General features: G+C 40.5%; 2 protein-coding genes across 3 annotated transcripts; both read left to right on the top strand.

The window, feature by feature from the left end:
• The first annotated feature begins 2,003 nt into the window (after positions 1–2,003).
• mapk13 (mitogen-activated protein kinase 13) lies at positions 2,004–12,138 on the top strand. The gene is made up of 12 exons (XM_072366547.1): positions 2,004–2,210; positions 4,272–4,401; positions 4,584–4,642; positions 6,160–6,265; positions 6,638–6,667; positions 7,610–7,657; positions 7,908–8,022; positions 8,616–8,687; positions 9,212–9,291; positions 10,503–10,581; positions 11,108–11,281; positions 11,734–12,138. The coding sequence occupies exons 1-12, from the start codon at positions 2,098–2,100 to the stop codon at positions 11,817–11,819; spliced, it is 1,092 nt and encodes a 363-aa protein (XP_072222648.1). The 5' UTR covers positions 2,004–2,097; the 3' UTR covers positions 11,820–12,138.
• Positions 12,139–13,547: 1,409 nt separating this feature from the next.
• brpf3b (bromodomain and PHD finger containing, 3b) lies at positions 13,548–24,922 on the top strand. Of its 2 annotated transcripts, none has more exons than XM_072366378.1 (13): positions 13,548–13,861; positions 14,939–16,500; positions 16,797–16,953; positions 17,088–17,219; positions 18,291–18,419; positions 19,593–19,905; positions 20,580–20,870; positions 21,559–22,155; positions 22,494–22,575; positions 22,668–22,753; positions 22,872–22,966; positions 23,066–23,220; positions 23,752–24,922. In XM_072366378.1, exons 2-13 carry the CDS (start codon positions 14,963–14,965, stop codon positions 23,933–23,935), a joined length of 3,759 nt encoding a protein of 1,252 aa, XP_072222479.1. In that variant the 5' UTR covers positions 13,548–13,861; positions 14,939–14,962; the 3' UTR covers positions 23,936–24,922. The 2 variants fall into 2 exon arrangements, with proteins under 2 accessions (XP_072222479.1, XP_072222478.1); XM_072366377.1 differs by having other exon boundaries at positions 22,665–22,753.
• Positions 24,923–25,055: the final 133 nt, after the last annotated feature.

Here is a 25,055-nt window from a genome sequence, read left to right as displayed (position 1 = left end):
CATCAAGGACACCAGCAATACACAAGGGATACAAAATATGTAGTGAACCTGAAATTCCTGGAGGACAAACTTCCAAATTCAAAAGATGGCATAAGGTGGCATCAACAGCTGGACAAGAACTAGAGAGACGGTGGTTACGTCTGGCACAGAAGCCAGAGAGAAAAGAGACGATGGGAAAGGGAAAGAATAAGGAGAGGGTGAAAAAAAAACACAGGCATTCAGCTTGAGTGCCTGTGAGAACAATGAGCAGCAGGAAACCACACATTTCAAGAGCTAGTCATAACTAAGACTAAGCCATCTTTAATACAGTGATAACAGAATAATAGACCTGAAAAATCAAAGTCAAGGCAACTGCCTTGATTTTGATTTTGGGAGAGAAATGAGTCATTTATTCTCCCCAAGAGCAACAAGAGTCCATATATAAACAGTCAGGGGTATATGCAAACTCGTCATATAAACTAATACCTAAAACTAACTAAATTCCTTACCTGGAGTTGTACAAATAACACAGAGTTGCAGAATAAGTGTTGTCAGTGTAACAAATGACTGACACACCTCTGCAAGGTACAGCCATATATGTACATATTGGCAGATAAACTAGTCCATTTAATTTATTTATTTAGTTTTTAATCCCTTGCTACACTTTATTTTCCAACATTACTTGACAAAACAGAGTGCTGTAGGTAGGGTTTTGAAACCCACGTTGGTGTTTTCACTGCAGCGACAGAGCCTGTAAAGTGGGCTTTGAGAGCACAAAAGTTCAGCAGCTTGCAAAGCAAAGGCTGAGTCACCAGTATTGATCGATAATGCTTTCAACCCTCGGATATAGTATTTTCATTTTGTATCATCACGAAGAAACCCTTTTAAACACTGCCCCTATGACATGCATGACAGATAAATATGTCAGAACATTGTTCACATTATCTCTTTTTTTACCATGTAATCAGTTAGCTTTATTAAACTTTCTTTGCACTATTTGTGCACCTTTGTGTTTGCTTGCCTTTTCCAGGCAAATTCAACTATTTTTTTTTATACTTGATAGCATTACTTTTGCCTCAGTCTGCAATGAGACACACATACAGTCTGAAACGTTTCATCTTTAACCAGCTCAGTCATTCACATTATAGTTTCTGCCTACTCACAACACCCACATTGTCTAACAAGCTTACACAAGTCCTGTGAGCCCACACCTATCAAAGTAGCTGATACATTTGCTGCACGAGTATATGCTGTTTTCCTGTTGAGAAATCATAAACATTTATATTCTTAAGCATTAGGGTTCAAGATAGAAAAGTCTGGAAATGCTCGACTGTTGTGAGTTTTTATAGATTTAGATTCTTAGCTGTCAATTTGATATTAAACGTGCACTGTATTTATACAAAGTCTAAATGTCCTGGCTTACATCTCTGCAAGTGTGAATATACTGTTGTAGGCCGTCATGATTCATACATTTCTGGCAATATACGGTAATTATTCATGACAAGTAACACCTACTATGTGTGGGTGGGAGAAAATCGAGTCATGTTGACATGTTTCAGCAAGCAAGCCGTCAGATATTTCTCACAGGAGAGCTCATGATTTGAGCATTATTAGTTATTTTCAACACGGTGGACGTGACTGTTTGTGGTGAAATACTTTCTTGTGAATTGTGGCCACATGTTAAATAGTCCTATAGGCTTAAAAAAACCCAAAACATATCTGATGCCATTGAGGTGCTGTATAAATTCAACTTCCATCTTCGTCCGGAAGTTGTGTTGTTTTTCCTTCAAATTAAAGCTTCGGTTTAAGAGAACGATATTTATTCATGTAAAACAAATAAATGAACGTAAAAGGCAGTGCCCACGGAGGTTAAACACAATTTGGAAAAATCAAAATCACACAGCAAGTTTGATTTTTTTTTTTTACAGCAACGTCTCGGCCGTTTGCTTTCAACATTTTTTTTTTTAAATCAACTGGGGAATATTTTGAAAACTTTTATCGGAAGTGGAAGTAACGTGTCGCACTTGAACACTGTTTTGCTGTGCAGTCTGAACAAGTGACAGGCGAACTGTGGGAGGGAGGAGAAGTTTTCTGTAGCTTCGCCTGCACCTCTTCATCATGGAGGCTCAGGCACATTTCTCCCGTGAGGAAATCAACAGCACGGTGTGGGAAGTCCCGGAGAAATATACGCGGCTTAAACAGATAGGCACCGGGGCGTACGGCTCAGTGTGGTGAGTGACTTATCATTTACTGTGCGCTGCATGAAGTGCGTGTGGTGGTTGGGACTGTACTGTGTGCAAATGGTGTATTATCTGAGCACAGCGGTCATGAACGTCAGCTACACGGGCTGCATGCAGTCTTCGGTGGGCCTGGGCGATATCCTGTACACCAACATGCTGTGAACACTGATGACACAGTCGGGAAAGAACATTTAAAGAAATCGGCATCTTTCACCACATCCTAACAGCTTCAGTGGTATCTTAGCACGAAGACCACATACATCATAACACGTGCATTCAGCCATACATATATTTCACTGTACAGCAATGGAGTCTATATTATAATCACTGTAGATATGACATTGCTCTTTGAGAAACTCAGCATGTTCTACGTATACATAAAGCCATAGCCTGCTGGAGTCAGTCACCATTACTCATCAGTACTGAATAAAATATGCCAGTATCTTTTATTCGGTTCTCTTTATGAACAAAATCAAAGTTTTTATGTATTCTGCTTCTTTACAATGTTGTTTTCAGAGTCTTATGGAGCCTGGAAAAGCATGGGATCATTTTGTATTATATATATTGATATTTATGGAGGAGCATGATATTTTCTCCTCTGTAAATTAGTGCATGCGGTGTGCACAGTACTTTGTACCTAAAAGTTTATGATAACTTTAAAGGAAAGCCATGCTTAATAGCTGAAATACTCTATAATGTGCTATAATAATTAATATGTCAGAGGCATTAGATAATTGTACATTAGCAAGTCCATTCACACTTGAACATCATCACACTTGAAAGCCAGAATCAGAGCAGGGTATCTAAAGGGAATATAGAAATGGAATGAAAAAGATTGTTAATCTTCACACGACATACAATGATTCACAAAAGAATACTTTACTGTTAATATTCCTAAAGACATTTTGTCTCTAATGATGTTTTATTGATGATATCTTGTCCTAAACCTCAAAAATCTGTTCATGTAACTTGAATAGTGTGAGATTAAATGGAGAAGTTTAAGTTTCTCCAACAAGCCAGATGAATATATGAAGTAAACTGAGCCATAACCAGGACTGTAAAAACACTAGTCATGAATGAGTCCACGTTCCTGAAGAAGAATCCCGCTCTCATAATAAGTTATGTTTTTTTTCTTTGGCTTTACTGAGTTTTTGCATGAAGCTGTAAAATATGAATATGTTTAGTTTAAATATGTATGAGTGCAAGCTTTAAAAACACTGCGTGTGTAACTCGTACATCCCGTCACTGTATGTAAAAGCACCACGCCCTCTTTATCTTGTGAAATTCCCTAAATATTGCCACTGCACAGGTGCTGGATCAGATGTTATTGTTACTTGACAAAAACTAAGGCAAAATGCAGAAGCAGTGTGTGAGAAACTAAGCACACCCTTGTAGCAACCCCTAAGCAACAGCCATGTAGTGCTAATCAAATGCACTTGATTAACTGATCATCATCAGTAAATGTGAGCGCCTCGATTAAAGCAGAAGTTTTGGCAGTTTGCTGGTCTTTGGCATTCAAGTCTGTATTGGCACAGTGCCAAGGAGAACGATGGTGGGGGGGGGCGGATGATTTGGGCTTGTTTTTCAGTCACAGGACCTGGAGACCTTGGAGTCATTGAGTCCACCATGAATTCCTCTGTTTACCAAAGTATTCTTGTGTCAGATGTGAGAGCATTTGTCTGACAACTAAAGATTGTGTGAAAGTGGGTCAGGCAACAGGAAATCATCCCAAACACAGCAGCAAATCTACAACAGAATGTCTGAAATAGAAAAGAATCAAGGCGTTGCAATGATGCAGTCAAAAGTTTGGACCTCAACCTGATTAGATGACGTGGTGGTTTTTGGTCTAGTTTTTGTCAAATAGATCATTTCAGGGTGTAAGATGTCAACTGAAACGCGGTGCTCTTAGTATTTTACATGACTTTATATTAGTGACGTTGTAATGTGAATATGAAGATGTAATGTGACTGACAGACTTAGAGGGAAATCAAAATGAAACTAGAAAGCACTGAGCTGACGAGTCATTACTCCACCTTTCATCTTATACCACAGCTCAACAATAAATGAGAAGACTAAAGAGAAGGTGGCCATCAAAAAGCTCCACAGGCCCTTCCAGTCAGAGATCTTTGCAAAGAGGGCCTATCGAGAGCTCCGACTACTCAAACACATGAAGCATGAAAATGTGAGTAAACTGAGCCCAATTCATCTCCTGCCTCTTTCAACAGCTGGTAGGTTTTTACATGTGTTTATGGTCTTGAAATCACTTTATTGTTCATTTTTGACATGATGAAATGCTGCAAATGCTCGTTTGTTCCCGTGTCTCCGACATTATAATGTTTGTCGCCTCCGTCTCATTCCATATAGGTAATAGGACTTTTGGATGTGTTCACGCCTGCTTCAGGCCTGGATGACTTCCAAGACTTGTGAGTATTTTTGACACATTAGCAAACCCCTCCAGCACAGGTAAACATTTAGCGCTTATGATGGTCGGCAAGCACACACCCGTAAAAGCGCTATCTTTAGAGGTGTCGCAAAACAGGCTGTTGCCCGTTTGTGGCGACCAGGCAAAATAAAATTTTATCTGACACACATACTCTTCATGTTTTACACGCTGTAACATCATACCGCAGCAATTCAGGAGTCTGGGAAAGTATTTGGTGTTTAGCTTTTTAGGAAAGGTATCGGCATGCCAGCGAAAAAGCATTTTCCCAAACTGGAAGCACTCTGTTTTCTTGGAATATTTCTGTGCACAGTGGTGTTATGTACCTTAACTGGAATTGAGAACTAAGCTGATGAATCATGGGAATCATAGGAAGACAAAAAACTATGCAACATATGCTTGCATCTGCCTTTTAAACCCAATCAAATTTGCATTATTTTAAACTTAAAGGTGAGGAAAAATCTCTTTTTTCTGCTCTTTGGAGCGTATCTTTTGTTGTCTTTAACCAGTAAGTATAAAACTCCCCAAAAACACAACCCTGGCTTTTTTTTTTTTTTAGTACCCCTTTGTTTAATAAGTTCCTAATTTAATGAGCTGTTCTGACTTTCATTTTAAAATGACATCACTCGTCAAGTTCTCTCCACACTCATCTGCTAAGCCTCTGTCTCTGAGCCCCACCCGCTTGCATCCACCCTGCTAGACCGATGAAGCCCGCTTCAGGAGGAACATGAATTATACATCTACCCCCAGCCTCAGAGGACATAAGAGCCCAGTGGAGAAAAATGCATTCGAGGGTAATGTTCAAGTGAGGGTTAGCTAAAGACTGTGCATGTGCAACAACTTATTTTTGTCAGACTTTTTACATAACTTGGTCCAGCACCTAGGGTTGAGTGCTTGCTAAGTCTCCACCTCTCCAAACAGACTCTTAACAGACAGCGGTAAAAACAGGGTAGAGGCAAGGCAATAAGTCTCAATAATACCTCAGAAAATTGTCTCAAATTGTTAAAAAAAAAAAAAAAAAAAAAGCCAGAAATGTGTCACCTTTAAAGCCTTTGGGTTTAGGGTATACAATCAGAACTCATTTTTCAGAAAACCCTGAGGTCTTATCATGCTTTTTCAAAACAACGCTGTGGGCCTGAATGGACTAAAGGTCTTGAGAGAACAAGAAAACTAGTGTTGATTTTATTGTCCGACTTTATTCATGCTTACTTACCCAACATAATCATGATCATGCGGAACAGTTCTTCTTTAAACTGTAATACGGAAATATATCCTTATTGAGTTTTTCTAACTAGGCTTAGTGTGCCACATGAACACATTAAACTGCAGTAAAGCGAATGTTTACTGTGTATTGAGAGTTACTTTTAACACACAAAAAGCACCCGAAACCTCTCATTGAAGATGTGAAGAAGCAATTTACGGCACTATCATGATTTGGTTAATAACATGACATCTTCCTGTCCCTCTCCACTGCTCTGCCTCTCTTCAACTCTTTCTCAGCTATCTGGTGATGCCATACATGTACACTGACCTGTCGAAGGTGCGAGGTCATCTCTCTGAAGACAAAGTCCAGTTTCTCGTCTACCAGATGCTGTGTGGACTTCGAGTGAGACTTTTCCCCTAACTCAGTTTTATCATCAAGCGCCAGAATTACACGAGAGAAGTATAATTTAAATATGTCAGTTCGAACAGAAAGTTTTGTTGGATTTAACGTGGTCATTGAGATATGCAGTGGTGTAAAAGCAAGGAAACACTGATTAATGCGCTTCCCCAAAATAAAAACGCATTTGCAGCAATATTATATGGGTGAAAGGGATCAAACTCTCCGTGGCTGCTGTTGTTTAATAGATTTGTCGAGTAACCAGATGTGCAGGTTAAACTGTGATGCAAACAGGCTGATAAAGAACACAAAATGCATTTATTTTTTTTTTATCTGCAGTAAAAGTGTCTGCTACCTGCTCTGTTTCTCCCTTTGCAGTACATTCACAAGGCGGGAATCATCCACAGAGTGAGTACAAGTTGGCGTGTGATTATTAAAAGCTGCCATCAGAGCTGAGAGAAAAACAATGTTTTGGGAGCATTTTTTTTATCTTTAAAAAAAAAAACGATAGGTCTATGTTCAGCACTAAGGTACTTCATACATTTCTTGTGTCAGACTGCAGACACACATTTCTTACCGTGCTTTGGGAATATTTATGTAATTAATCACTGTTAACAAGCAGGATCAAATCCTGCCCTAACAGGTAGGATCAGTTGACTCCTCTGATGTATGACTGCATGTCTCAAGATGTTAGGCCACTCCCTTAAGTTCCAGTGTCAAGACTTGGGAATGTATTTGTGGACTATAGAAAGTAATGTTATACCAAGACTTACATTGTTAATGCCTAGATTTTTTTTGGAATTAGTTGCTCTTCACTCCTTAAGCTGAAGCTTAAGCCCCTGTTATCCCGGCCCTCCTAAAACTCAGAGGAGCAAAGAGGGATCTTTCACCAGGCATAGGTGAGAGCACAGGAGACTAGTATCAGACTGACTCTTCCCTTTTCCGGAACTCTCTCTTTGTTTAAGAAGAGAGAGACAGGAAATCAAAAAAGAGAAATTGCAGCGATTTTTATAAAAAGGTCTTAGGTATGCTTTACAGATGAGTGAGTTAAGGTATAAGCAACACTGACAGCTTTCTGACAGTGTCACACTTATCACATATTGGGTCACAGTATAATGCAAAAAAAGCTGCCAATTGGCTTGTAATTGAGTCACACTAGTGAAGTCTCTTTCTTTTTTTCTTTTTTTTAAATATGCATTTAGACAAACAGCTGAACCATATTATACAACAGGAACAAAAACCCTTAAGCTCTTTCTGGCTCTCGTAAGAGTGTGTAGTCCAATAAATGAAACCTCTTGTTAATTACTCTGTGTGTTAAGTAACCCTCGCTGGGCTCATTTTCTTTAACAGGATCTTAAGCCGGGAAACTTGGCTGTCAATCAAGACTGCGAACTGAAGGTTTGCACACTCAATACTTACATAATCGGGCAGCTTCTGCAGAAAAATCAGCAAACATGTGAATGTGGCTCAAAATTCTTGATGTAGAAACACGTAACATTATGTTGAACATAAGAAAAACTATACATGTACGTGCATTATATCTTGTATTTAGAAATCAACACCTTCTCAGTCTGTTGAATATATATAAACAAATGTCTGGTGCATGCAGTGCTTATGATTGTGATCAGGTTCTGTGATGCCAATGCAGATCCTGGATTTTGGACTCGCACGCAGTACTGATGCAGAGATGACGGGCTACGTGGTGACCCGTTGGTACCGGGCGCCTGAGGTCATTCTGAACTGGATGCACTACACCCAGACTGGCAAGACAATTGTAGCTATTACATATTCTTACCTCGCTGTTGGCCTCTCTGTACTGTAAGTGCTGGTGTTTGTCATGTGAAAACATGTTACTTTAGAAGGAGCTTTGTGGATCAGCAAGTTTTATAATCCTGTCACTAGTTCCTAAAACGCTTTTGAGGATTCATGGGTATCACTCTGGAAACAACATCTTTTTTTTTTTCCCCCTCACTCTCTCAGCAGTTGATGCAGACAGGTCTGACAGCAGCCTGATAGAGCTGAGACTCCACTGACAAAATTGTCAGTGCAATAAGACTGACTTTCCCAGGATTTATGTTTCTGTCGGAGATGGTGGTTTTTCATTTCGTAAACAGCCTCCTCTGGAGTAAGGCAGCACAGAAAGCAGGTTTACACCCTGCACTGGATCATATTACTCACCAGATATTCCCCAGTTTTAACAGCAGAACAGATTCAGCTCTGTTGCGAGCAGGAGCTGAGCTGTGGCATAGAAAGGCCAACTTCTTCATTTCTACTGCAGTTGGCTAAACTTAAAACTCTGGTGTGTATTCCTGCTTGGCTTCTGGCTGATGTTTCTTTCCTTTGTTCTTTCTTCTAGTGGACATCTGGTCTGTAGGGTGTATCATGGCTGAAATGATCAATGGAAGAACCCTTTTCAAAGGGAAAGACTGTATCCTTTCATGTGATTTTCCTATTTTTAAGCCTGCGTAATGTAAAATAAGGACTTTCAGTAGGTACAGATGAAAACAAACTGTGATTTCCTAATAACTCTATTGCGTTTTAGAGATTACTTTTTCAAACATTTGTAGTGATAAAGGATATTGATTGCCTCTTGTTGAAACAATGGCAGTTATATTTGACAGTGAGTGCAATAAATTTGGCACAAAATGGAACACAAGAAGCAATTATGGTAAATTACACACAGAAAAAGCAACACATTTCCTTGAGGCAGAATCCAGTGCTGCTTTTGCTTCACTGTAATATAGTTATTACATTCTGCACCTGGTGCACTTTATTGATTTATTAGGCCTACTAGCAAATAAAACTGCCACTCGGTCACTTTGTGGCTTTCCTTTACCTTTATTATTGTGCTTATCAGCCTGTCTGGATCCGTATATTCCACTGCTCCGATGTGGACATTCAATTATTAAATCAGGTTTTAAAAGTCCTTGACTGTAACCCCTTCACTACCAGACATGGACCAGCTGACTCAGATCATGAAAGTGACCGGAGTCCCTGCACCAGAGTTCATTCAGAAGCTGGACACTCCAGAGGTAAGACAAATTCCAGTAAATGTATTCTATGAATATACAGGTATGTCCTGAAAGCTGCCTGATATTAAAAAGAATCCATCTCACCTTCGTCGTCCAGCTTCAGTCTGACATTGCGTTCTTTTAACACATTTCTTGAGTGAAAGCGCTTCTTCATTCTTTATTTAACATGACTTTAAATCATCACAGACGTGTAACCTTGTCAGCATACCTGCCTCACTGGAGTGTTAGGAGTGGGGTGGAGCAAGGTTCATCAAGTTTCTCCATTTGTTGTTGCAAAGCTGTGCCTCAGGAGTGCCAAAACTAAGCAAGCGAAGCATCCCTGTTATGGCTCTCAGCTCGACATCACTTGACAAGAGCATTCATGGTGCTGATTGGCTCAGTCTTAGTTCTACCCTGTGGTTAATTTGATTGTTTTAGTTGTGTGATTTGAGGGTTTTCGTCTTTTTCAGAGAAGCTGAAGAAGAAAAGAAGACAAGCTGGCTTTCTTTCTTTGTAAAGTCTCCTAAAATGACTTTGTTATAGATTGCCGCTGTGTAAAAAAAATCATATTGAACTGAATCAGTCAGCTCAGTGGACTCAGGGGTCTGGATCCAGGCAATCATGAAAGTACGATTTGACAGAAACTGTCAAATTTCCTGACAGATGTTTCCCGATGGGCTGAATTTGATGGAAATTCTTGGATTCTTGTACCGCACTTACAATATAATTCTGTAACTGTAGCGTTATTTTAGCTCCTACTAAAGGTTGAAATCTCCCTTTTATGTCATAAAATGGGTTAAAAAGAAATGTGAGAATAGTCATATTACCCAGTTGATTTATCTCATTTTTTTACCATGTAAATCTTTGATAGTCATTTTTTTAATGGAGAACCAGCTGTGGAATTTTATCAATAACACTGTAGTTGCTTTTAGTTGGTATTTGTTTTAAATTATCCATAAATGTATTTGATTTTTAAAAGGCAAGGATATAACAACATCGAGACAAAGTTCCACACATAAGCTTTACTCACAATCTGATATCAAATAATCAACTGATGTATAAAGGTTATTTCATTGATATTTTTCATTTTCTCACACAAGGTTTAGTGACTTTTTTATCTGTTGAACAGTATGGAAATTAAATAATCCTGGTTCATATTTACAGAGACTATACACAAATTCTATATCATTCTCTATTATGCACATTTATTTATTTTTGGGTCTCTGAAACAGGCCAGAAACTACGTCAAAGCCCTCCCTCGCTATCCCAGAAAAGACTTCTCAACGTTGTTTCCCAGGGCCAGTGTACATGGTGAGTTTATCTATATTCTCTTCCCTATTCCACAACTTTTTTTTTTATCAACTTTGTTTAAAATGATGGTCTCCTCCTGTCCAAACTACTGGTCCACCACAGCATATTGGGATCAGAGGTTTGTTGTCTCTTTAATTTTGGATGTCGTGTCAGTTTTCATGCTTTCTGACTCAGAACGATGACTGTGATTTTTCGAGCTTTTTCTCTTACTGCTCTACATACTTGGTAGCTTGTTGGTCAAAAGCAGAATAAATTCTCTGTGATTCATTTTATGTCCCTGGAATAACAGACCGGCATAATTGTATCTTTTTGTGTCAAAATATGTGACAATAAATTGGTGGAAAAACAATTGCATGACGTGACTGTTACAAGCACCGTTTAATCTTTATCAGCTAAAGAGGCTGCGGCAACCTGCCATCTGCCGAACATCAATAAAAATCTTCCATTCAGTCTCCAGCTTTTAAAAATAGCTTTTTTTCTAACAAAAAAACCTTTTGATCAAATTGCTGCCACTGATCATTTTCAGGTATTGATCTTCTGGAAAAGATGCTGGTCCTGGACGGGGATGAGAGGCCCACAGCTGAACTCGCCCTGGAGCATCCTTATTTTGACAGCTTACGGGAACCAGACGACTTTCCTGAACCTGCGCCGTACGATGACAGCCACGACAACGCCACACTGTCCCTGGATGAGTGGAAGCGTAAGTAACAGTTTTAGAATGAAGTGGCCATCATGTAAGAAATGTGCGAGCATGTAATTACAATGCACTGTTTTAATGTACTGCCCTCTACTGGATAGAGCTCACAGTATTTATGTTGGGTTTTTTTAATCAGGCTTTACTTTTTTTTATCAAAACATGACAAAGTAACAAATATAAGTCACAAATGTGTGTCTTACAGTGGACAATGTAAACGTTGAAACAGCATTTCCGTCATACTTTTCAGACGACTACTGCACAAAGAGTAATTTTACACTTTTGTCTCTACAACCACATGATCTCTTGTGGTTCTTCAGTTTCTATAAAAATGACAACCTGATGTTGACATGCCTTTTATGTCTGTAATGGCTTTCTATTTAAACAATCACCGCGGCTGTGAACGTGCTGCACATGCAGACACCAAACTGTTTCCTCCTTTTTTTTTTTTATCACAGGGTTATGTTTCAAAGAGGTGAAAAGCTTCGTGCCATTCCCACGGCGGGACTCCAAGAGAAAAAACACTCTGACTATGTCTTCGTGATCTGATGAATTTGATGTGAATCCTGACGCTGCAACCAACACAGCATACAGCCAATGTATATTCTAGCCCTGGATTTACACTATTTCTTTCACTTTTGAGATATTTAGATTTTAAATCCGTGTTGAGAAGTGATTATTTTAAAACAATCCCTCTTTTTTTTTTCTTTTTTTTTGTAATGTGAAATTGTTTGCGAAACGTAGATTGTTATACATTCCCCACAAGTGAACCGTGTTGCAAATTAATTGTGACCATATGCTGCAGGGTTTCCTGTAAGAATTACTGTCATATTTGTTTTCATTAAACAACAAAACCAGATGTGTATGATGTTATTTGTTTTTTTGGCAATCACATACCGTACAATTAAAATGATGCCAGTCTTTGGTTAGGAATCTTATCCTAACATGTTGTCATCGAATACAGAGTGCGGTTGTCATGTTTGGCTTTTGCCTATGAATGCCAGAGGCCTCAAAGGGTGAGCAGCTAGGGTGTGAATGTACAACCAGTACCTGCTGGAATGTGTGGGATGGTGAAAGCAGGTCTTTCCCTGCCAACTGCCAATTTAACTAAAAATCTGTTTCTTAACGTAAAGACTTCTGTTTCTTGTATAATATTACGTTTTCTATAATCATTCTTGAGAGTTTAGTACTCATTTGTTTATAATGTATTTCTCTACTGGACATGCCCCTGAGACCTTTTTTTAATTTTTAATTCCCATTATGAGCACCGGTTACTTCTCTTATTAGCTAAATGTTTGTATACATATCAAATCATGAGTAGGTGTTGCACCTGACTTGAGATATACCTAGAGAGTGTTAATTTAAAAGGGCTGTTTCGAATTAAAAACGACACGTGTGGGCACGATGCAGTTTTAAGGTCAACACTGACCGTGATCTGGCTTGACCCTGCTAAGTGGCTTGCGCGCGAAAATCATGCTCTGGTGACGTCAGGGGGGCAGGCTCTGGGCAGACTGAACTTTTACCAATCTGGTGTTATCAAGGTAGCCGACAGGTTACCATAAAGCGGAAGTGAGGCAACCCACCATCAAAGTAAAAGACACGCTGTGTATCTATCTATATATCTATCTATATACATTATAGCTGAATAACATGTAAAAAATAAAATAACAACTTGTAAAATAAATATCTATGGCAAGAACAAAAACAACTTTAACACCAATAAAAAACATTAAATGTACAATATTAATTAGTATTGCACTTATTGATGCATTAATTTTACATCCACATAATGTTACTTCAGTTGATGTACTATTAATGACAATTCTTATATATTGTTTAATAGCTCATAACTTTCAGTTATCTTTTCTTTCAGTGCACTGTACAACTAAAATTATAGACTTGAGGCTACTTGTATTCTGAGAGTAACTCGCACAAAACACAAAAACTTAAAGATGAATTTGAGCGGTATTTTAATTTGTAGTACTATTGTTATATCATTTTCATAGCTAATGCAGGAATATTTATATAGTGAAGTTGTTCATATGTGATATTGAGCCAGTCGGCCCTTATACTCTGAATTATAACTAATAATCTGAAACAGAAATGTTATTAGGAAAATAAGATACAGGTTTGTAATAATTTTTGGCCCCTTTTTTCAAATCATCTTAATTTGAGCTGTAGTAAAATTATAAAAAAATATTTTATAAAATATGCATCCGGAAGTTCTAAGCTTTTACTTTGGCTAGAATTGGTTTAACACATACTCAAGACTCCAAACAGCTAGCCAACTAGCCGAAAGAGGCTAGTATTCCTCCTCACAATATAAGCTGTCTCTCAGGTTATTAGTGCAGATATATCATTATTGTTTTCAGTGTGCCTTTAGGAATGACTGTGGGCCTCTCAAATACCGTGTCGTGAAGTAAAGGGAAGTCTTTTATGATGGCAAAATATACAGGTTGTATCAGCAAACTGTGGCAGGCAAACGGTAGCTATTAGCTTCGAAAGTATAGCAAGTGAGGCAACCATTACTGTTAAAGCGGCTTCAAACCGGCGGCTGTCGAGTACCCCTGTCAGTTGCCATAATAGGTAAGATAGCTTAAATTTATCGCCCTATTACTTTTCTCTACTGTTGAGTAGTCATGAACTTTTGTCTCTGTTTTATGTCGGCGCGGTTTACTGATGTATTTATTTTGTCAACGTCAAAAAATAATAAACCAGCTAACGTTAGTACTGTCCACCTTTTAAAGTTAGCAGGCTGGCCAGTTGATATTTTATTTTCCACGGTGCTTTATGCTAGAGGACCGTCATATTACCATGGCATTCTTATCCTGACTTGACAGGTGAAACACTGAATCATTCTCTCTAAACGACTGACAAGCTGTTAACCGTATTAGAGCTTTTAACAGTGTTTTAAAAGTGTAAATATGGCTGACATTTTACTCCTGAAATAAGGGCTGTGATCTGCTGAGACTGTGATATTCTAGAAGCTGATTGGCTCTCTGATGGCTCAGTCAGACTTTTCTGAAAGCTGATTGGACCACAGCGATGTAGCAAACCCTGATTCTGCCTGCGAACCGTTTGTGAGATAAAGTCGAGAAAAATCTGCTGTACGTTTAACTTTACTGTCCATTTGTGTTTTAATTATAAATGCTGTGCATCGCATGCCCGCTGGTTTGCTGTCAGCACAGTAGTTTATTAATTTCCCTTGTTTGGCTAGCTAAACGTCTGATTTTCTGATGTAAAGGAATGTTTACGCTGCAGTTAACAGCGATATTAACTAATAACACTTAAGTAATGTACAAAAATGTGTATTTGTTAGATTAAACATGTTAGGAGGTTCAACCTTTCTTGTCTAAGGTTTGGATGTTGCTGCAGTACAGTCGTCACATTTTGCTTGCTGTTGTAAATGTAGTTTTTTTCATGGAAAATTCAATTAAAGCAAGCTAATGTTGATATGAATAGAAATATAAGAAATAGTTACAGCCTCTCTGCCTCTCTTTTATGATAAAGACAATTAGTATGAATGAATACATGAACAGTATGAGTGGGAAATGTATTACATTATGCAGCATCATCAAACACTAAGGCAAATTATTGTTATACTGATCTTTATTAATAGTCTGGCACCACAATTTCTTGATTTCATTTCATTTTAACTAACAGGTGGGAAAGTGTGACTAGTGGCCTATGAGGAAGCCACGTCGAAAAGGCCAGGGGGCCGGAGGAGGTGGAGTAGATGTCAAAAAATCCAATGGGACGGCCCGCGGGCGTGGGGTTGCCCGCCAGCGATCACCGTCCCCTTACAGCCTTAAAGCATCTCCAAGCAGAGAAACCCTTTCATATGCCCAGGCTCAAAAAGTGGTGGAGGTGGAACTGGATGGTAGACTTCACCGCATTTCCATCCTGGAGCCTTTGGAGGTCATCACAGAAGATGAGATGATGGCTCAGGATATCAGTGAGTGCAATAGCAACAAAGAGAACAGTGAGCAGACATCCTCTCCCACCAGCAGTACCCAAACACCACGTAAATCCGTCATACCAAGAGGCCGCAGGAAAGACTCCAAGTGCTCCTCTGTCAAGTCGCCACAACCTTCTAAGAACCACCGTGCTAATTCTCATCCTCAGTCACCTGAAAAACTTAACACATCACACTATCATCACAATACTCTTCCTGAACCCAAGTTCCGTGTTCTGGAAACCTTCACGCCAGTTGAGGCACCTCCACTGCCTGCGGCATATTATCGCTACATTGAACGCTCAGCTGAGGAGAAGGAAGCTGAGGCAGAATATGACATGGACGAAGAGGACACTGCTTGGTTGGAGATGGTAAATGCTGGACGGACATCGGAGGGTTTCTCGTCTGTCTCATCAGACACTTTTGAGCTGCTGGTGGATCGGTTGGAGGAGGAGGCATACCGAGAAGCCCGCAGCCGGGCGCCTTCTCAAAACACTATTGATGACGATGCCTTCTGCTGCGTGTGCCTGGATGACGAATGCCTCAACAGCAATGTCATCCTCTTTTGTGACTCCTGCAACCTGGCTGTGCACCAGGAGTGTTACGGAGTGCCCTACGTTCCTGAAGGTCAGTGGCTGTGCCGCTGCTGCCTTCAGTCCCCTCAGAAACCTGTTGACTGTGTTCTGTGTCCAAATCGGGGAGGAGCTTTCAAACAAACGAGTGATGGTCGGTGGGCACATGTAGTCTGTGCTATATGGATCCCTGAAGTTTGCTTTGCCAACACTGTATTTCTGGAACCAGTGGAAGGGGTTGATAACATTCCCCCAGCACGCTGGAAATTGACTTGTTACCTGTGCAAGCAAAAGGGCCGCGGTGCATCTATTCAGTGCCACAAGGCCAACTGTTACACTGCTTTTCATGTCACTTGTGCTCAACGTGCTGGCCTGTTTATGAAAATCGATCCTGTGCGGGAAACAAACATCAATGGCACAACGTTCTCAGTTAAAAAAACAGCGTTCTGTGAGGCCCACTCTCCTCCAGGACAAGAGACTGGTTCAGACGATGAGACTGAAGGACGAGTCGTGGGCAGCAGAGGGAGAGCTAGCAGAGGGCGGAGTGCCTATACAGAGGGTCCAACCACACCGAAAAAAGGCAGAAAGTCTGAAGATGATGCCAAGACAGATAAAAAGAAAGGGAAGAAGAATACAGAGTCAACGGCACAACACACTGGTTCACCTCAGGTGACAGTGCCTCAGATACCCACAAGCAGGTTAAGCTATGTTTATTTTGGATAAAACTTGGTGATAGTGATTGATAAAATGTTGTTATACGAAAATTGAAAAAATACTTTCTTTTCACCAACTTTTAAGAAATATGGTTTTCATAAAATAATCATATTTCTGAAAGAAGCTTCAGTTGGTGAAAACATCATTTTAAAAAGCGTAACTGTTTGTTTAGTTTTTTATGTAATTGTAATTAAAAGTACGATTCTAATAGTTCTTTTGGGGAGATACCTAAATGAATGTCAGTTGTGATAACAGTAAGACAAACTTGTCTGTTTTACAGGTTGAATATTATCTGCAAAGGAATCCTCCTCCAAAGGAAAAACCAGTTTATGCAGAGGCTGCATAACTACTGGTTACTAAAGCGTCAGTCGAGAAACGGTGTGCCGCTGGTCCGGCGTTTGCACTCCAATTTCCAGTCCCAAAGGACTACAGAGCAGGTCAGGCCAGGAAACTGATCCTTTTCTAATGGTTACAATGAAGCAAAACGACTGTTAAAAAAAAACAATTGATAGCTCTTTGGTGCATTTCTGACAGTGTTTCTCCAAGCTCTAACATGAGTTGTCCTTTGTAGCCTGAAGTGGACGAGAAGATTTCTGCGGCCAGAGAAGCACTGAGATATTGGCAGAAGCTTCGGCACGACCTCGAAAAAGCCAGGCTGTTGGTGGAGCTCATACGCAAGAGAGAGAAGCTCAAAAGAGAGCAGGTAATATACAAAATACAAAAATATGAATAAATCATGCTCACAAGGTGAAATGTTTCATATTCAGGCTTGTTCATTCACCGTCAACGTTTTGAAAGAAAAATCTGAACGTGTGCAATGCAAAATAGTTTAGAGCAAAAATATACAGCATGTTCTTAAAATTTTTATTAATCAGAGATTCTCACACATTTGGATGACCGTCTTTCTCATTTACACCCAGTAATGTCATCCCAGTGCCATTGTTATGAGTGGCCAAATGAACCAACAGGTGGCTTTTATGGCGTTTTTCCATTACATGGTACGTTGCAGTACAGCCCGACTCGCTTCGTTTTCCATTACATACAGTATCTCATCACTGTGGGTGGTATCCTCTGTTTGTCAGTGCACGGTGTGCAACTGCAGCATCACAGTTGAGACGTGTAACCTGTGTTTATTACGTTACATTGATTTAGCAAGAGCATTTAACCAAAATGACTTAGAAGTGAGAACTGTAGAGGAGTATAAAGTAGTTGTGGCCCTGAATGGTTTTGTGACAGACTTTTAGTTCAGAAGGGTTTGAATGTCTTTTGGAAGGGAACATAATGACTGAGCCTACACAGAGCTCAACTCCTGTCAGCAGAGAAATAAAACTCGAACCGTAAATCCATTCTCGCAGTTGATAGACAAATATTTATCAGTAATAAACGCAGTTTGTGATCTGTGTGCACAGATGAGATATTCATCATTTATGTTGCAAACTATCTGCCAGGCTTTTTACATGGAACAAGGAGGTGTGTCGTTGTGTATGCTGCTGTGGAGACGTCGTTCATGCCTCCTCAGTCTTAGTACTCCCCACAATGGATAACCAAAAATAGTGAGCCAAGCCTTATCGTACCATTCGATACCATGTAATGGAAAAGCACCATTGCAAATTCATTCTTTAGCAATCCCATATGGAAAACAAGACAAGGAACAAGAAAGCTCATCAAAGATGGCATTTAATCCAAAAGCATATTTGTTAGTTGTTCTGCTTTTTAAAAAGGAAAAATAAAAAGTTAATCTTCTTCACCTTGCATATAAATCTGAAAATTGCAGGTCAATGTTCACCAGACAGCTCTAGAGATGCAGTTGACTCCGATGTTTGTGCTGCTTCGCTCCACTCTGGACCAGCTTCAGGAGAAGGACACAGCCCAGATTTTTGCTCAGCCAGTTGACATAAAGGAGGTTTGTTATATTTGTCATGATCATACTAATTCCAGATGCACTCACACCCAGGTTTTACTCTGTGGGAGGGCTCTGTGGCTGTGGAATTATGTCCACTCTGTATTCGCTTTACATATTCCTTTAACAATGTGATACTAATACCAGAAGTTGTAATTATGTGGTTTTGTCCCAAATGTGTGGGGGAAAAATATGTGGTATGAAGATTAATAATGCCATAGGGGACCAAAGTTGTACCCCAGGCATTTTTGGTGTTGTTAATGGGTCAGCTATAGCATTTGCTTTGTCAGCTGGGCTCGTGATACCACTGCTGTCAGCAAATTATGTTGAATTGTTCAGCCGAGGTTGCAGCGGGAACACTTCAGACATTCTCAATTATTTACAAGGGCGTCATCCACATTTTTAAATTAGAAAAACAGAAACTGAGTGGAAAGCTAATCTTTCTCCCTACAGCGTTCAAGCAGCCTCTCCCTGCAGAATCACACTGTGCAGCCGTACAATCCAACAGCCAAAACATTTAGTTTGTTTCTGCTTACAAATTGACCTACTAGCTCCAAGATATCTCCTACATCACTGAAAGTCTGAAAGTGTGGGGCTACAGCTTCAAGTTTCCTTATCACACATGTCTTGGGCTTAAAATGGATTCCAAACTAGTTGTCAGGTGACAAAATATTCATGACGAGCAGATAGAAACCATGATCTATACATCCATCATTTTGTGGAGTAAAGGTCTAACATTAAAAAAAGCAACACAACCAAAAATACTTTCTGGAACAAAATAAGTTTATTTTAATTTCACCAATTTCAGTAATTTCAATTTTGTTGCAGAACAACTGTGACTTGCCAGTTGTAAAACACTGTGAGACTTACACTTCCAGAAGCAGGGGGGGCCCAAAATAGCAGCTCCCAAATCACATCTCTACAATATGCTGTAAAGATGGATGTAAAAATACACGATTTAATATTTGCTTTTCCTTTTCACCTGTCCATACATTCTGGTTGATCATACATTACCTTAAAGTGAGTCCCTATGGCTCGAAAAATATGTGGCCAGACAATGTAACATCATATCTCAAAGAGCTACTAATACCGTGTTGATTTGGATATAAGTAGGATTCTTTTTTTCTTTTAACATCAGTTTTTTACACATGAATTCATTTGGATGTTTGTTCTCAGGTTCCAGACTACCTGGAGTTTATCAGCCAGCCAATGGACTTCTCCGCTATGCGCTCCAAGATTGAAAGTCATACCTACCGCTCAGTGGCTGACCTTGAGGCTGACTTCAACCTCATGGTGTCAAACTGCCTCCTCTACAATGCCAAAGACACAGTCTTTCACAGGGCGGCACTGCGTCTTCGAGACTTAGGGGGCGCTGTGCTGCGTCATGCCCAACGACAAGCCGCCAACACCGGCCTGGACCTGGACACCGGCATGCATCTCGTAGAGTCGCCCCAGAAAAGAGACTTTTACAGCTGCACCTGGGAGGACGGTAAGACACAGTGTCTCTGGTTTGTTGGATAGCTGCAGCGTGGTGTGTTACTGCGGCGTGTCTTCTTCTGCATATTTAACTTTATTAAGATTTCAGCATATTGCGTTTTTATAACATGCACAACAGTTTTTTTTCTGTGAGAGTTCTCTCTGTTTGGAAGTGTTTGTATTAAAGGAGCTGCGGTGTTTAGCATGTAGACAGCAGATGGGTGGACACATTTCTCACAAAATCTGTTTTGGATGTGTGTTTATTCATTTTCTTTTTGATTTAACATTTTCAGCCATTTTCAGCCATCTGTAATGTCACTGAGACCCTTGAGTCTCATTCTGAAGAGAAACAAGCATAAAATATCACAGAACAGTTACAAACAAACATTATCAGCACAATACACACATTTGAATAAAAAGTACCCTGCAAAAGCACACCAAAGTACTAGAAATAGGAACAATTTCATGGATACTTGGAAATTGGTGTCCTTGATATTCTGACTCTAGTACCACTTTACTTATGTGTGGAGAGGACACTTTGTTGCTGCATCTGTTGATATTGTATATATCTGTGGAAAACTGATAACTGTGGTGTAAAAGTTTTTGTCCCACTTCTACAGTAGCATTGTCTTTGCATATTTGACATATTACATACACATACTAAAGTTACCTCCTTGCTGTGTTCAGTTGACAGTGTGCTGGATCCGGAGAACCGACTCCATATGACAGTGGAAGAACAGCTGAAGGAGTTGCTGGAAAAGCTGGACTTCGTGACATCCATGCGGTGCAGTGGCGCTCGAACTCGACGCATCCGTCTGCTTCGCCGCGAGATCAACAACATCCGCTACAAACAGGGTCAAAACCCCCGCCACAGCATCCACAATGGACATTTCAAGGAAGAGGACGAGGATGAAGATGATGAGGAAGATGACGACAAAGACGCCAAGGCAGATAACGGCCATTCGTCCTCAGACAAAGGTGGGTGATGGGGACCACCGACATGTCAAGAGTATGTAATTGCCAATGCATGAACCTTAAAAGCCACGTTTTTTTCTATAAGACCAGTTGTGAACATGAGCTAACGGAACATTGTCCTCAGGTAATTGAGCCAGGGTCCCCCCCACGCACCAACCCCAACCACCCCACTGTCTCCAGTCTAGTAAGTAGGGGCCCACAGAGTCTCGTTAGCCATGGCTGCCTCACAACTCTTCTCTCCCAGTGCACTCTGTGTCTGCACCTCCTTTGTACATCACTCTCATGGACTCACCACTCTCCATTGGCCATGTACAGTCATGCCATATCATTCCACGTCTGACTACAGACTAGGCCAGTCAAACAGTCTTTTGCCTCCATAGAGGACGGCAGCAGAACAGTTGTGACGTTAGTCATGAACAAACTGCCATGCTACCATGCTGCTGGTGTACAGTTGTGAGAGCAACATTTTTTATTCACTTGTCTTGAAAAGGTGCTCTTTTTTTTTTAACTGAATTCCTCAACTCCTTTTGGGCTGTGGTTAGTGTGTAAGAATGAAACGTAAATCATCACGAAGTGACACCATTTTCCAGTGTGACTACTACACCACCACATCACACTACGTACAATGTAGACGTTCATTTGAAATAAATGAGGAGTGAGATTAAATATTCTTTGTCTGCTCGTCTTTCAGAAGACCTCAAATCCACTTCTCCCCCGACACTGGAACCTACGGGACCGGCTCCTCCTCCACGACAGGCGGATGCACTTCTGGAGCCTCCAACCCTACGGCCAATCACAGGGGAGCCCGAGTCCCCCAACCGGCCCTGCAAGCGCCTTAAGATGGACAGCGACCTCTCAAACAGCGCCATGGAGAAGATTAATTGCACTAAAGCACAAGAGCGGTCAGCGACACCGCCACCCACTTTGCACAGTGAAGGACAGGTGATGGCCAACGGCCTGCCAGGGCTCAGTGTCCCCCCACGGCCCACCGGAGTTGGACGACGAACCTCCGTGTTGTTTAGGAAAGCAAAAAATGGAGCTAAGCTTTTCCGAGAGAGAGACAACACTTTGCTGAATGGAAAGGGGCTGCAGGATGAGAATACAAGCAACAACCCTACAGCATCCAATTCCACTGTGAGCACCCCATCCTCCACACCTTTGTCCACTCCTTCAAAGACCCCCCAGAAAAGCCCAGGACCCCCCAGACTTAATGAGTTATGGACCCCTGGTAAAGACATGTGCTCAGATACTGGGCTGGACAAGAAACTGAATCATACACTGGAAAGTGGTAAGAAGCTTAACTTAGTTACTGGTATTAACCACATTTTTTAAACCAAGTTTGAAATGTCCCACCCAAAGAGATCATTTAGAAATGACTATGCAAAACACTGAAGTGATCAAAAGCTGAGGGCTGTATTTAGCTGTCTGTAGATCGACTCAGTAACCATGCTAAAAATAATGAAAATGTCAGATCACCTCAGTTTAGCAAACTAAAACAGTCAGCTCTATAATGAAGCAGTGTTCTTTGATTGTGACGAACACAAGGCCAGCGATGATTGATGCTAAGATGTCCTTTTTTCAAATGTCTTTTTTTTATTCCTGCTGATTTCTCCGTTTTGCTTTCAGGACTGACGAACGGCTTCGACAGGCACAAAGACAGCGGATCCGATTCCGAGTCCAGTCCATGCCCAATCCTCCACAAAGAAATGTAAGCTGCGTCCGTTGCTGTTTTGCTCTTGTCCATTTGCTTATGTGAATAACTGACAGTCATTGACAATGCACCGAACTGTTTTGCAGTAGCTCACCACCCAAACGAAGCCTCGGAAAACCATCTCTGTCCAAAATCCCTCTTCTTGAGATAGTCAATGGAGATTCAGATTACACTGGTACTTTTTCCTCTTTTTATGCTCTAATTTCATCTAAAACTATGTTGCTTTGTTTTTTTTTTTGTTCTGTTCATTTTCTTAGATATTGATTATCAGAGTGTCTTCTTTTGTTTTAAAGGTAACTGTAGCCAAATGTCAGAGGATGAGACAGAGCTGGAGCCTCTTGACCTGGTGTGGGCCAAGTGCCGGGGATATCCCTCCTACCCTGCTCTGGTATTCACTTATTATACGAAATATTGCTGCTATCTGAGCTGTTAACAAATGCGTACCTCTGAATGACCTGTTGGATGTTCCTTTTTCTTTGTCTTTCAGATCATTGACCCTGAGATGCCTGAGGAGGGCCTGCTTCACAACGGGGTGCCCATTCCGGTCCCACCCAAAGATGTGCTCTGTCTGGGGGAGCAGAGGCAGGAGGAGACCAATGAGAGACTCTACCTGGTGCTTTTCTTTGACAACAAGCGGACATGGTGAGTTTCACACTAACACACTTTGGTGTTTTGTCGGAAGGCGTTCCAGAGTGCTGCGTTAAGATCACCACAGACCATTTTCTTCTTCTTTGGTTTTGTTCATTTGCGTTTGACGACTCGTTGCCACAATATGCACCGTCACCTGCCTTTCAGGGTGTGTTAGGTTGATATAGAAAAATCTGGTACAATTTTATTTTGCTAGGAATAACATGTTTTAATGTGTTTTAAAGGCCCAACACAAGGATTGGATTGGGCAAGATTAAAGAAGATGATCTATACAGTGTTCTCTTAGTTCCTGGTGTTTTTCATAAGTGAAAGCTGTATATTAGAGCACTTGAAACTTTTGCTGGATACGTGTGGGTCTGACAGCGTTCGGTCATGAAGCACACATTAAAATCAAGACGTAATATATTTTATTGAGTTGACTTTTATAGTTTTAAGTTCACACCAAAAACACAACGGTCTAACACTGACTCAAACAAAAAAGTTCTACAGTTCTGCTGATCTAGATCTCTTTCCCTGCTGTTGTAGGCAGTGGCTTCCTCGTGACAAGGTGACCCCCCTGGGTGTAGATGACACAGCTGACAAGTTGCGCATCATGGAGGGCCGCAAGTCCAGCATCCGCAAGTCCGTACAGGTGGCGTACGACCGCGCCATGATCCACCAGAGCCGAGTCAGCCACAGCCACTGCTTTGTGGCCTCTAACTACCTGTAGAGGGCGACTGAGAGCCCTGCGGGCGCTCACAGTCGGCCACTGTTCAGTTCTCCTCCCCTGTAACGCAGCAGGTGGGCCGAGTCCTGCTGCCAACCGAATAAGTATTCACACTGTGGTCTGGAGAGGTTGCCCTGGCAGCACTGAGTCCTGGACTGTAGTTCATTAACAAACCACTAGTGCATGACACACAGAGCAGCGCTGTTTGCCTTTGTGTCCGCTGAAGATGTGCAAATGAAGTTACCTTAAGCCCCACATTGCTGCAGTCGGTAAGCGTAAATTCCCCCATTCAGGGATGTTTCAAGGTGTCTGCTTACTCCACCTGGATGTCATAAATCTATGTGTCTGGATCAAATGTAGAAGAATTCCCACTATTTTGTATAATGCTACTGCCAAGGGATCAAACTATCAGAATAGAGATTTGACATTTATATGAACTGCAGATGACTGATGAATGGATCACTGCCATCTTTTATAAAATAGTTTTTTGTTTTTTTTTAACATTTAAATCTTTTGCAAAGGACTCTTGTATATTTTAATGGCACACTTTGTGTACATATGTATGTGTATTATCAAACTCATTTTAATTTAATGTTGCCGTTTTGAATTGCGTATTTCAATCAACCCACAAGTGACAAAGCGAGGCTGTGTTTACTTGTGCAGATGAAATAATTCCTGACTTGCTGCAGTGTACTTGGCTTGTCTCTAATGTAATTTCATTGTGGTGTGTGTGTGTTATTCGTATTTTCAGCATACAACACAATGAGCCGTTGTTCTTTATATTTGAGATCTCTTTTTGATACAGAGAGAAATAATTTATTTATGGAAGACTATAGAAATAAAGCTATATTGGTGAAATTGTGAATTAAATCTTATTTAAAACGAGCAAAGTGAGGTTTTAAAAACATGCAGCCAATATTTTAACAGACGTTTGCTTTATGTTGATTTTACTCAAGACCAACCACCAAAAAGTAAACCTTCATCAGCTTGTACCAGTGTCATATTTTACCTGCTCACCAAATTTGATCTAACCAGTTATTTCCTGGTTTTGGGAAATAAATAAAAAAAAAAAAGAACAGTTTGGGTACTTACTGGGAGTTTTGTTTTTTTCTCTAAGCCCAAA

Source organism: Leuresthes tenuis, unplaced genomic scaffold (assembly GCF_036924035.1).
Source record: "Leuresthes tenuis unplaced genomic scaffold, fLeuTen1.0.hap1 SCAF_16, whole genome shotgun sequence".
In the NCBI taxonomy this organism is placed as follows: domain Eukaryota; kingdom Metazoa; phylum Chordata; class Actinopteri; order Atheriniformes; family Atherinopsidae; genus Leuresthes; species Leuresthes tenuis.
Note: the sequence above shows the minus strand (reverse complement) of the source record. Positions and strands in the feature narration are given on the sequence as shown.

Bases quoted from the DNA above. Each gene is read 5' to 3' on its own strand.
- mapk13 (XM_072366547.1), top strand. From the start codon at position 2,098: ATGGAGGCTCAGGCACATTTCTCCCGTGAGGAAATCAACAGCACGGTG. The intron at 8,688-9,211 runs GTATCCTTTCAT...CTTCACTACCAG, and splicing joins CCTTTTCAAAGGGAAAGACT to ACATGGACCAGCTGACTCAG. The intron at 9,292-10,502 runs GTAAGACAAATT...TCTCTGAAACAG, and splicing joins AGAAGCTGGACACTCCAGAG to GCCAGAAACTACGTCAAAGC.
- brpf3b (XM_072366377.1), top strand. From the start codon at position 14,963: ATGAGGAAGCCACGTCGAAAAGGCCAGGGGGCCGGAGGAGGTGGAGTA. The intron at 17,220-18,290 runs GTAATATACAAA...TGAAAATTGCAG, and splicing joins AGAAGCTCAAAAGAGAGCAG to GTCAATGTTCACCAGACAGC. The intron at 22,754-22,871 runs GTACTTTTTCCT...TTTGTTTTAAAG, and splicing joins TGGAGATTCAGATTACACTG to GTAACTGTAGCCAAATGTCA.